This window comes from Populus euphratica, unplaced genomic scaffold (genome assembly GCF_000495115.2).
Source record: "Populus euphratica unplaced genomic scaffold, PopEup_1.0 scaffold438.1, whole genome shotgun sequence".
Lineage (NCBI taxonomy): Eukaryota > Viridiplantae > Streptophyta > Magnoliopsida > Malpighiales > Salicaceae > Populus > Populus euphratica.
The window spans coordinates 75,388-86,930 of NW_011500097.1; the positions used below are offsets into that span (position 1 = coordinate 75,388).

The 11,543-nt window shown below is 31.4% G+C and overlaps 2 protein-coding genes across 6 annotated transcripts; one reads left to right on the forward strand and one right to left on the reverse strand.

The window, feature by feature from the left end:
• The first annotated feature begins 330 nt into the window (after window positions 1-330).
• LOC105109321 (uncharacterized) lies at window positions 331-5,372 on the forward strand. 5 transcript variants are annotated; one of them, XR_839225.1, is made up of 4 exons: window positions 1,158-1,350; window positions 4,467-4,940; window positions 4,986-5,296; window positions 5,358-5,372. XR_839225.1 is itself a non-coding variant. In XM_011003988.1 (3 exons), the coding sequence occupies exons 1-3, from the start codon at window positions 1,223-1,225 to the stop codon at window positions 4,809-4,811; spliced, it is 372 nt and encodes a 123-aa protein (XP_011002290.1). In that variant the 5' UTR covers window positions 1,161-1,222; the 3' UTR covers window positions 4,812-4,888. The 5 variants fall into 5 exon arrangements, 1 of the variants encoding a protein (XP_011002290.1); XR_839228.1 differs by lacking the exon at window positions 5,358-5,372 and having other exon boundaries at window positions 1,159-1,350; window positions 4,467-4,597; window positions 4,699-4,940; window positions 4,986-5,168; XR_839226.1 differs by lacking the exons at window positions 4,986-5,296; window positions 5,358-5,372 and adding an exon at window positions 1,656-1,766 and having other exon boundaries at window positions 1,159-1,350; window positions 4,467-4,888.
• A 272-nt stretch (window positions 5,373-5,644) lies between these two features.
• LOC105109323 (ecotropic viral integration site protein) lies at window positions 5,645-7,542 on the reverse strand. Its single transcript, XM_011003989.1, has 3 exons — window positions 7,376-7,542; window positions 6,129-6,236; window positions 5,645-5,993 (listed from the first exon to the last, which is right to left on the reverse strand). Exons 1-3 carry the CDS (start codon window positions 7,436-7,438, stop codon window positions 5,772-5,774), a joined length of 393 nt encoding a protein of 130 aa, XP_011002291.1. The 5' UTR covers window positions 7,439-7,542; the 3' UTR covers window positions 5,645-5,771.
• Window positions 7,543-11,543: the final 4,001 nt, after the last annotated feature.

The window sequence follows — 11,543 nt, forward strand, 5'->3', positions numbered from 1 at the left end:
GCTTCTTAGAAAATGATTTTGATCCATCATTAATATTATTGCACGAATGACTATACCGTGATCCAAGAACAGTAGGCTTTGTATCAACGTCGACAACCCAACATTTCTTCACTTTCGTTCTCCCCACCAGTTGTTTGAGTTCATCAACTGTTCGGACAAGTTGTTTGATGTAATAAACAGCGTCTCCGGCCGCAACAACTGCTCTATCCTTCTGTATTGTAAAATAAATAAACGAGTCAAGTCTATTTCAAACAAGAATATTTAATGATATGGCATGGCAAGAACCTTTCTGGAACGATTTTCAATAAAATTGCTGTCTTCTTTGACCCTCCGTAGGAAAGGAGATGAGCAAAGTAGGGTCTTGTATCAGATCGGAAGACAACGTCAATCCAAGTCGAGGATCAGGTACTTCTTCCATGGAGGGCTTAATTTGCTGTTAAGTATCTGTTTAAGCTAGGAAGAGGAAAATGTTGAAAACCAAGATATAGAATTTAATTAATCATTCAACTTATAAAAAATCAAAAGAATAAATTAGAGAGTGATTAGGAGTTGCATGAATTAATATGCAAGAAAGGGGTTTGTTAGAGAGATTGTGGCAGCTGATTTTGATTAGAGAGTGACTAGGAGTTGCGTGTGAAAGGGTTTTGTTAGAGAGATTGTGGCAGCTGATTTGCTAGTACTCCCCCATTGATCACACTTTCAGTTTAATGGGCATCCTAAGCTTAATTGATCAATTGTGTGTCAATTGTTTATTTATTTTATCTGTGTATTTTAATTCAATCAATTATTATTTTTTATTTTTTTTCTTAAATTCTTTCATTTATCTCTTTGTGCTCTTAAAATTGTTTAATCAACCCAGTAAATAATATTTATTAAATCTGAATGTTAACTGTATATGCTAATTATATAGTGTTATTAAATATTATTTTTTTATTTATGAGTAGTTTTTATATTTGTGTTATCTAGGAAGATCTATAAAAAATAATTTATAATAAAAACTAGAGGAAATAAAAGTCTTTTACTACACTATTTTTTAACCAGTTTCATTAGAAATATAGTTATGGGTTTGCAAATATGAGGTAGTAAGATATAATCACACTTGAAATATAGGGACTAAAGAAAGACTAATTTATTCTACCTTCATCAAATCCCTCGAATATTTTTTTATGGCTCTTAATAATTCCATTATCATATTTCCATCGGTAGTAAAAAGGGAATAAAAATGGCTTCTTCCTTTTCTTCTCCCAAACTGATCCATGGGTTTCATAGTCCAAATGGTTGCAGTTGCATACCTCATTTTCACTCTATCAAACTTGGCAGCAGCCGCTCTCAAACCCCTCTCAGTTTCAGGTGTTCATAATCTCCAAAAGTTTGCTTCTTTTTTTGTTTCGTTCTTAGTCAGCATGCCTATCAATGCTTTTGCAGCTGTTTCTTTGTTTTATAGTATTTTATATTTCCTGGGTTTTCTTCTTTTGCTCATTAGATAAATAAGAGAGTGAGTAGTTTGGTGCTTCTGAAGTAGAAACCCACTTGTGGGCATGCATTATTTCTTGGATTTAGGCACTTGGTTTAAGCTGTGAAGAGTTATATTCTGTATATCAGTTTATATCCTGGTGGTTCAAAGAAAATAAAAAGGAACATGATTTCATTTTCAGGGACGAAACTTCAGATCTTTGAAATTTATATTGGTGTTTTCGAATGACAACATTGCCATTTTCTAAAGCTACACTGAATGTTTGCAAGTGCTTGTAAAGGAGTTGGGAATGGTGAGTGCTGGATTATAAAAAAGGAATGGTATTGAAAAGTATTAGTTCTTATTGATTGAGTTTGAAAGGTAGCATTGTAATCAATGTGATTTTGATGACTCAATTTGTTGAACAATTATTGAATGAATTGCGAATACACAAGTCATTTCTGTAAGTGTGAGATCTGATCCTGGTACTTTTAGAGGTGCATTTAACCATTTGAAATTGATAGCAAATGTTAGCAATTTAGGACACATACATTGGCAGCATGAGTGGATCAGATCTTGGCTTCCTTATTCTTTTGCTTTTTTATATATATATATATAATTGATTAATTATTGGTGTTCTTAAAATACAAATACATATTGCTAAATAATCAAGTAATGCTCTGAACAATTTCTTTTTCCCCATTACAATTTGAAATCTAATATCATTAGCAATTGGAAGAGAATTTCAGAAAGTTGGATGTGTTTACTACCATTGTTTGTATTAGCAATCTCTTTCAGAAAGTTGGATGTGTTTACTACCATTGTTTGAATATTGAAAAAAATCATTCGAAAACCTCAAAGATTAGGTCATGTACTCTTGCAAGATGTCGATGAGGGCAAAGCATGAACAGAGCATAGTCGCAATGTCAGATCCAAATTGTCCTTTGACAGAGGTAGCTCAACTTTGTTTGATTCCTGATGATTAGAGCTTGAAGCTACGTCACAGTCCTTCTCTGGTGGTTTTTTATTCAGATCAAAAGCTTTTCCTTTCTTACTTTTAGGACATGTGTTGGCACATTTCTTGCTGTCATTAGCATTAATCAGACTGATAAAATCTTTCGTCGCAGGTTCCGTCAATTCTTCCCACATTCGAATTTTGTTTGCAATCATTTGGGGTTGCTTACCTCGTGCACGCTGATACTAACAATAAGCAAAACATATTAAGAAGTAGCAAACTCTATTGAGGATTCTGAAAATGATTTAAATTTCATTTAGGCATAGTAATCACTTACCTTGAAAAGGACGCTCTCGTGTTGTTTCTTTTCCATTGAGAAAGAAGCAAATGTCTAGGATGAAAATGGAACAAGGTGCGTTTGGTGGCCTTGAACGAGAGCTTATATAGAAAACTTATTTGAAGGGGTCTAGGATGAAAATGGAACTAGGATGAAAATGGAACAAGGTGCATTTGGTGGCCTTGAATGAGAGCTTATATAGAAAACTTATTTGAAGGTTTATGATTATTATTTTGACATCTCTAGGGATTACAAAATCTTGCATCTTTGGAAAGGTGATCCTAGAAAATCACTCATTCAAGCCCGTGGATTGAATGTGTATTTATCACAAACTCTGGATTTTGTTTTATATTTTATTTGAAAATTGCATAACAGATTAATTAATGTTACTATAAACATACTTCTTTTAGGCATCTCGCCTGGTATTATTTGGAGCAACTGATAATTATCACAATATAATGCTGATTCTAAGATGCATGAGAAGAAAATTTTCAAGTAAATTTATTTGTTAACTGTTGTGGAATTACTATGCTTTGTGTCAATTCATGGATGATGTGCTTGTGAACATGAAATCCACATCATGGCTCTAAATGTCCCAATAAATTGTTGCACCACCCTTCCTCTTCACTTTTTCACCTAAATACATGTCGAATAATTAATATTTTTTTATGTATATTGTTTGCTATGGTCACGGATAACTTTCCATATGAGTTTCTCCACCTACTCTTTCCACGTTATTAGTTGTGCGGTGGCTAAATTGTGGGGCCAAATGGCCGTGTAAACTCTTGGATTGTATATCCTTGCTTGGTATGAGAATGATATTTGTCACCGTCTCCTCTGCATTGAGACCATGTATTAGGCTAACTCATTAGTTCTTGTTATCAAGTATGTGCTTAAGCTGATACCGATTAAATTTGGCACTGATTAAGTGCTGAGGTCTTCAATGGCCCTTATATCTCTGTGCTAGCTGGGTTATAAGTTTGTGTTGAATATTGTAACAATACTAATGTGCTATTATGGCTTGCTCTTTACAACACTACAAATTTCTCAAGCTCCTCCAATGTTCTATTTGATTATACTTTTTTGTTCTATATGCTAATTATGCTTTGGGTTAACCAATAGAGTTGGATTCTAGTCACACAGTTTGGTTGCCGGAAGATACACTAAAGAGAAGAAAAATGGAAGTTTTGATTGGATTGCATCTATATCTCTGACCTTTTGGATGTTGTCTATGGATATAGTTTTTTTTTTTTTTTAATGACATGTTAACTCCTTTTGGAGAAGGCCTATTTGGTTGATCAAGGGATATGAACTCATTTGTTAAAATGCCCAGTGACATTTGATTATTTTAATATCTTCATGAAGACTTACTTTGATATGCTTTGGTATGTTGTTGAGTGGATTATATCACTATCCCATATGTATGAAATGATGAATTTCAAATTCTTTTGGATTATTCTGTAATTACAAAATGATGGAACCACATGGTAGCTGCATGAAGAAAGCAGCAGTGAGGCTAAGATGTTGATTATAGCTTGAAAGTTAGCAAACTGTCCGAATTGTATCCAAGACTTAATATCTTATGCTCGTAGCTTTTTCAAATGAGATATTTGTTTTACATGTTTGTGTGTGCACATCAGTTGGTGAAGTACTTGTGTGCTGTTGCTCAAACCAATGCCTTTCCAATTTATATCAAGTATTTTAATTTCTTTTGGGTCCAGATTCGGAGATGCCTTAAGATTGCAGTTAAGGACAAGGTTATATACTGTGTTTGCTTCAAACTCCAGCCCTTCTGATGGAGATTCCAGTGAAGAGAAATCCGGCGGGGCAATATCCAGCGATGATGCCCGAGGTCCTCCATTCCTAACTATTTTGGCAGGATTCCTAGTTTTTTGCCTCTTATGTTGGGTTTTTGGATCTATCATAATGTGGCTGTTTGGTCTAATTGTTAAGGTGCCGCTTTTCAAGTAGATCGAATATTGTACTGTTCATTTTCGGAGCAGAAGGTTGACTTCTACTCAACAAGGACACAAGAAACCACGTATGTCAGGAGTTTGGACATGTGAATGGAGAACTAGGTTGACCCTAAAAAGTTTGTACTTGTAACTGCAAGTCTGCAATCACTCCACCTGGATTCAAACAAGTGCTCTAGATTTTTTTTCAAAGAACAAAAAAAAAAAGAAGCAAACAATTAGTTTAAACTTGAAAAAACCCCAATAACAGAATAAGCAAACAATTAGTTGAAACTTGAAAAAACCCCAATAACAGAATAATACAGTTGATGCATTTAGTGTCAAGTAGCTGTTAAGAACTAGCCTGAGACTTTTTTTTCCTCCTGTCAAGGAACTAGCTTGCAACCCCAGCTAAGTTGATGTACAGAGAACAATCAATGGGAAGCTTTAATTTATCTAGCATCTTATATAGGGGCCTGATGTTGAGGCGCTATGGACTTATAGAAGAACAAAAGAGAAACGGGTGTCATAGCACCGATTTAAGAAGGAAGATGACTAAGCAACAAGACGATATTTAAATGTGATAATCCAGAGAGCTAGCTTGTCCTTCTGGTACCAGTGGCCTGCTTAGCCAATGCATGATATTTTATTGTTAAAAAGACTTGTCCTTCTGGTACCAGTGGCCTGCTCAATGGTACATTTGCCAATGCATGATGTTTTATTGTTAAAAAGGGAATGTTAAGTGAGATTTTAGAAGTGTGTTAGATTTTGTTGTGTTTTAAAAGTATATTTTTATTAAAAAAAATATTAAATTAATATTGTTTTTAGTGTTTTTTTAATGATTTGATGTTAAAAATAATTAAAAAATATATTTTAATACAATTTTTTTTAAAAAAAAAAAGATCTTCCACTAAAAACTGCTTTGAAAACAACAAAAAAAAAAGATCTTCCACTAAAAACTGCAAATTATTATAAAAATTTATTAGAAATATAGGGAAACATAAAAGGTTATACAACAGTGTCATTTCAGAACTGAAAGCAGAAACTAAAATCATAAGAACAAGCCTGCAAGAATTATTTGGGATTTTCTCCTTTCTCTTCGGATTTATCATTGCCGACTGATGCAGTAAAATTCCGACGTTCATCAGCGTTAGCAGTAATAACTGGCATCCATACATCAGCAGTGTCACTTAAGAGTGACTGCACCTGTGGATCTGATGCCAGGGCCGAGGATATCATTTCATCCACGTCATCTAACTTGGCTGATAATTTATCCAACTCTCTCGCTATTTCCAGCTATTGATAAAATCAAAGCACCCACATTAAGCAAACTCTTAAAAGATTTATGGTTATACTCTAGAAGGGGAACATTACTTTTGGGGGTTGGGGTTTATAACATCTGAAAAAAGTAAAGCAAGGACTTTATTGTACCTCATCAAGATTATTTGTCGACCTTGATGGAAGTTTTGCAACCTCTAATCCAAGTGCTTCAATTTTGGAGCGCAGCTCAACTTCTTCCTCGTTTGATTGCGCTTCCACCTAGATTAACGAGACCAGTGAATGAAAAGAAACACTGACAAAACATCAAAAATTCATAGGACCGAGAGATAAATCTTAAGCAGCAATTAAGTTATGCCCTGTGTCCTATTTGTAACTGGAGACCGGCCCATAGAGAGATTCCCCTTAAGCCTGTCATGATCATACACTGCGTCTTCAACTCCATCACAAAAACGAGGCTGCTCTTTATATGGGCATCTCTCGAATTTACAAGAGAGAACAATACCAAGTTGCATGAGGAAAATTGGACATTGTGATCAGTTAACACACGCTGGTCCTTCGAGGAGAATTTCAGAGCCAAAAACTTTTCAGCAGCAGGTGGAAGGGGGAAGACAGTCATGCTAAAAGAGGCTAATAAGGCACGCTTCCCACCACAATACAACCGACACAGTGCGTGCAAAATAAAAACTCCGGAATTACAAAAACAAGTTCACTTCATTGGTACATTCCATGGAGCATATCAAATGCAGCTTCTTATTGCATAATAAGCATCAACTGCTGCTACCCCATGTATTTATTAACATTCCACGGAATCCTGCTCCTATGTAAGGCTTCGTTCTATGACGTTCCTTGAGCACTTATTTGCTCTCTGAAGGCAATTCAGTTGCGTAAACCTCCAAGAGATCCTTGGATAAAAGCATATTTGAAACTATAAGAACACGATGTACAGGCCATTTCTTCAAGTACATGTACAAAACTAAACCAAAATCAAATTTTGCACGTCTCTAAAACGAGAGCTTGGGATAATTCTCAAATAATTCCTGAATCCAATAGGTGAGAAATGTAATGAGATTAACAATATTTAGTGATTTCTTCTTCTTTTTCGTAATCAAGAATTAGAATAGACCTTGTGAATGTCAACAAACTCAAGCAAATACCATCAAATCAGAAATAAAAGACACAGCTAGAGAAAACCCAGATCAGAAATTTCAATAGATCATAAAAATAAAAACCCAATTTCATTGATCCCCAGATGCTCAATCAATGTCAAATCCCCATTCTTCAACACCCGAAATCAAACAATTATCAACACAAGAATTAAGAAAAGTAAAACATACAATTAAATTAATTAATAGAAGAAATAAGGAAAAAAATCACTATGAAAAGGAAAAGAAACCTACTTGTTGGAGGAGATTGGAGAGGAGCTGAAAGAGCTGTGCATCTGATTTCCCTTCTTCTGCCATCGTTTGGATTTCTTCTCTCTCTCTCCCTCCCTCTGCTTTCTTCAGTATAATTTGTTTTTTTTTTTTTTATGGAAAACCTCAAATTTAGTACCTGATGTATACAATAATTATCAATTAGGTCCGAAAGCAATAGGGTTGTGTTCTACACTGAAGAGACCGAAGCATGAAGTATATGGTAGACTTGAATTAAATTTTTATATAGAAGAAATTTCGTTTTATTGGATAAAATACACATTAAATAAAATTAAAAGAGAACCGTTGCAGTGGTGGAGCATGCATGAAAGCGTCCCCTCCCCAATCCAATTAATGAAACTAATTACTGTTAATACAAATTGATAAAAGGATCCGATTGAAACATATATAAAAAAATACTTAGAAGATAATGCGACAAAGCTTTTAGATAAAGCAATGAATGTTTTTCAAGTAGGCTGACGAGGACAGGACAGTGATTTAATTAATTAATCAGGTGTCGGTTCCGTTAGACGCGATCAATGAATCTAGGATAAATTCATTGAAACTATTTTTATTCTTTTAGATAAGCTCTCTCTCTCTCTCTCTTTTCGAGATTTTAGATTAAGCATATTAATATTAAATTGATATATAATCGATAGCAATATTAAATTGATGCTAACCCTTCTTAAGATTGCTTTATGTAAATTAAATTTCTTGGAGGTTTCCTTGTCACACAAGTTTAACTATTTTTTTTTTTTATTATTATTATTATCTTTTTTATTATTATTATTATTGTTGAAATCTGTCCAATTTATATATACCTAAAGGTGAAGTTAAGTTTTTTAAATAAGAGGATAAATTACTAATAAATATGTGATATTATATACTATATAGACATATATTATATAGAGAAATTAATTTAAAATATATGTACTAATTCAAGTCAAGCAAAATTAATTTAAGAATATATTTAAAATGAAAAAACTTATATCATAATTATTTTCTTTGAGATTTTGTATTTTAAAACTGTTTCATAATGACTATATTTGTAATCTCATAAAAAATATTTTTCTTAATATATACAACAAACTTTCATTTATCTTTTTCTAAACCTTCTAAGAAGAATTAGGGAAGTTCTTGACAATAATTCTATATTAACATATAATATATAACATCTAAAATTATAACTTAAAAAGATTGTCATAAACTTTAATCTAAAACTTACATTATAATTGTTTCTCTTCCATATACATATTAATTCAACAAACCTATAAATTATTATAAATCCTAACATTTTCAATAATTAATTATAAAAAAATAAAACTAAAATTGAATAATGAAACAAATAGAAAAGATTAAGGAAACTTCCCTAAAACATAAAGGTATAAGATGTTAATTGTTTAACTAATTAATAGCTTAAGATTTAAAGAGAAATTTTATAGAAAAGAGAGGGAAAAAGACAATAGTGAAAAAAAAAGAGCTTAGATTAATTTATTAGCTAACAAAGAAAATTAACCTTGTAAAGCTATTATATTAATATTTTAATATAAAAAATGTTTTGGAAAAAAAAAAGATTAAGGGGGCAATTGCTCCTTTTTGCCTTTATGTGGCTCCGCCACTGTATATACCTCAACTAATTTTACGAGTCCTGAAATTAAGAATTATATAAATCTCTAGTGACTTTAAAATTTATAAAACTTAAACTGTTAATATCTAAAAAATAAATTTAAAACTTGATTAGTTGAACTATACCTCTTATAATTAAAATTAGCTATTTTTGTTAAACAATCATGGCAATATTTTTCAGAAAAACATAAACAACTCAAATTATTGAAAGTAGCAACTTTTATAATTAATACAATCATCCTTAAAAATAATTACTAGTACAGTGTTATATTGTGTTGGTTCACATCAATATGATTAGCTTATCTATCATGCCTTTGCCTTCTTCCGAGTCAACAGATCCAACTGTCCAAACTTAAAATGACAAAAGGACCCCGCTCAAACTTTTAGTTGCTCTGGTTTTAGTAGAATACCTCAACCTCACACGCCTTAGCATATTACTAGTTACATGACTCGTGCAATGTTGTAGGTCAATTTGTTTTGCATAAAAAATATCAAAAAAATTAAGATTTAGAAGTGTTAGGTCTTTTTGTAAAGCTATACCTAAGAGTCTTGGGTTTGGCTACAGCGTCTGATTTAAGAGTAATATTTATAATATTAATAATAATATTAAACTTGCATAACCAAAGTTTAAGTAGGTTTGGCTGTAATACCAGACCCGATAGCATTGGATGTAGCACTGACTGCAATGTCGTATCATAAAAGTGTGATAATTAAATAGACTAATTAAAAAACCAAAAAAAAACCAACATAGAGAAAAAACTAATGAGAAAAAAGAAAAAATCAGAATCAATTGGGTTAACTCATCAAATCTGATTAACCCGTCAAACTTGGAATTCATGTCATGAAAGTGTGATAACTGATTAGGGAAGTTCTTGACAGTAATTCTATATTGACATATAATATATAACATCTAAAATTATAACTTAAAAAGATTGTCATAAACTTTAATCTAAAACTTACATTATAATTGTTTCTCTTCCATATACATATTAATTCAACAAACCTATAAATTATTATAAATCCTAACGTTTTCAATAATTAATTATAAAGAAATAAAACTAAAATTGAATAATAAAACAAATAGAAAATATTAAGGAAACTTCCTTAAAACATAAAGGTATAAGATGTTAATTGTTTAACTAATTAATAGCTTAAGATTTAAAGAGAAATTTTATAGAAAAGAGAGGGAAAAAGACAATAGTGAAAAAAAAAGAGCTTAGATTAATTTATTAGCTAACAAAGAAAATTAACCTTGTAAAGCTATTATATTAATATTTTAATATAAAAAATGTTTTGAAAAAAAAAAGATTAAGGAGGCAATTGCTCCCTTTTGCCTCTATGTGGCTCCATCACTGTATATACCTTAACTAATTTTACGAATCCTGAAGTTAACAATTATATAAATCTCTAGTGACTTTAAAATTTATAAAACTTAAACTGTTAATATCTAAAAAATAAATTTAAAACTTGATTAGCTGAACTATACCTCTTATAATTAAATTTAGCTATTTTTGTTAAATAGTCATGGCAATATTTTTCAGAAAAACATAAACAACTCAAATTATTGAAAGTAGCAACTTTTATAATTAATACAATCATCTTTAAAAAAAATTACTAGTACGGTGTTATATTGTGTTGGTTCACATCAATGTGATTAGCTATCTATTATGCCTTTGTCTTCTTCCGAGTCAACAGATCCAACTGTCCAAACTTAAAATGACAAAAGAACCCCGCTCAAACTTTTAGTTGCTCTGGTTTTAGCAGAATACCTCAACCTCACACGCCTTAGCATATTACTAGTTACATGACTCGTACAATGTTGCAGGTCAATTTGTTTTGCATAAAAAAATATCAAAAAAAATTAAGATTTAAAAGTGCTAGGTCTTTTTGTAAAGCTATACTTAAGAGTCTTGGGTTTGGCTATAGTGTCTGATCTAAGAGTAATATTTATAATATTAATAATAATATTAAACTTGCATTACCAAAGTTTAAGTGGGTTTGGCTGCAATACCAGACCCGATAGCATTGGATGTAGCACTGATTGCAATGTCGTATCATAAAAGTGTGATAATTAAATAGATTAATTAAAAAACCAAAGAAAAAAACCAACATAAAGAAAAAACTAATGAGAAAAAAGAAAAAATCAGAATCAATTGGATTAACTCATCAAATCTGGTTAACGCGTCAAACATGAAATTCGTGTCATGAAAGTGTGATAACTAAATAGAAAAAAGATTTAATATTAATGAACTAAATTTTTTTAAAAATATTAATTAAAAAGGAAAAATCAAAGAGAAAAATACCTACACGAAGGAAAAAAACTAATGAAGAAAAGGAAAAAAATCTAAATCAACTGGGCTAAACCATTAAACCTAGGATCTGTGTCATGAAAGCCTAATAATTAAATAAAAAAATTAATAATAAGAAATTATAAACAAAAAAATAAACTAAAGATATTAGTTTTTTCATTGTGGATTGCACTATGCTATTCACAGTAAAAAGCTTAAAAAGAAAAAGAAAAAAGAAA

Excerpts from the sequence above, each read along its gene's own strand:
- LOC105109321 (XM_011003988.1), top strand. The coding sequence starts at position 1,223 with ATGGCTTCTTCCTTTTCTTCTCCCAAACTGATCCATGGGTTTCATAGT. Across the intron at positions 1,351-4,466 it reads CAAACCCCTCTCAGTTTCAG|ATTCGGAGATGCCTTAAGAT; the intron begins GTGTTCATAATC and ends TTTTGGGTCCAG. Across the intron at positions 4,598-4,698 it reads ATCCAGCGATGATGCCCGAG|GTGCCGCTTTTCAAGTAGAT; the intron begins GTCCTCCATTCC and ends CTAATTGTTAAG.
- LOC105109323 (XM_011003989.1), bottom strand. The coding sequence starts at position 7,438 with ATGGCAGAAGAAGGGAAATCAGATGCACAGCTCTTTCAGCTCCTCTCC. Across the intron at positions 6,237-7,375 it reads TCTCCAATCTCCTCCAACAA|GTGGAAGCGCAATCAAACGA; the intron begins GTAGGTTTCTTT and ends TCGTTAATCTAG. Across the intron at positions 5,994-6,128 it reads CGACAAATAATCTTGATGAG|CTGGAAATAGCGAGAGAGTT; the intron begins GTACAATAAAGT and ends TTTTATCAATAG.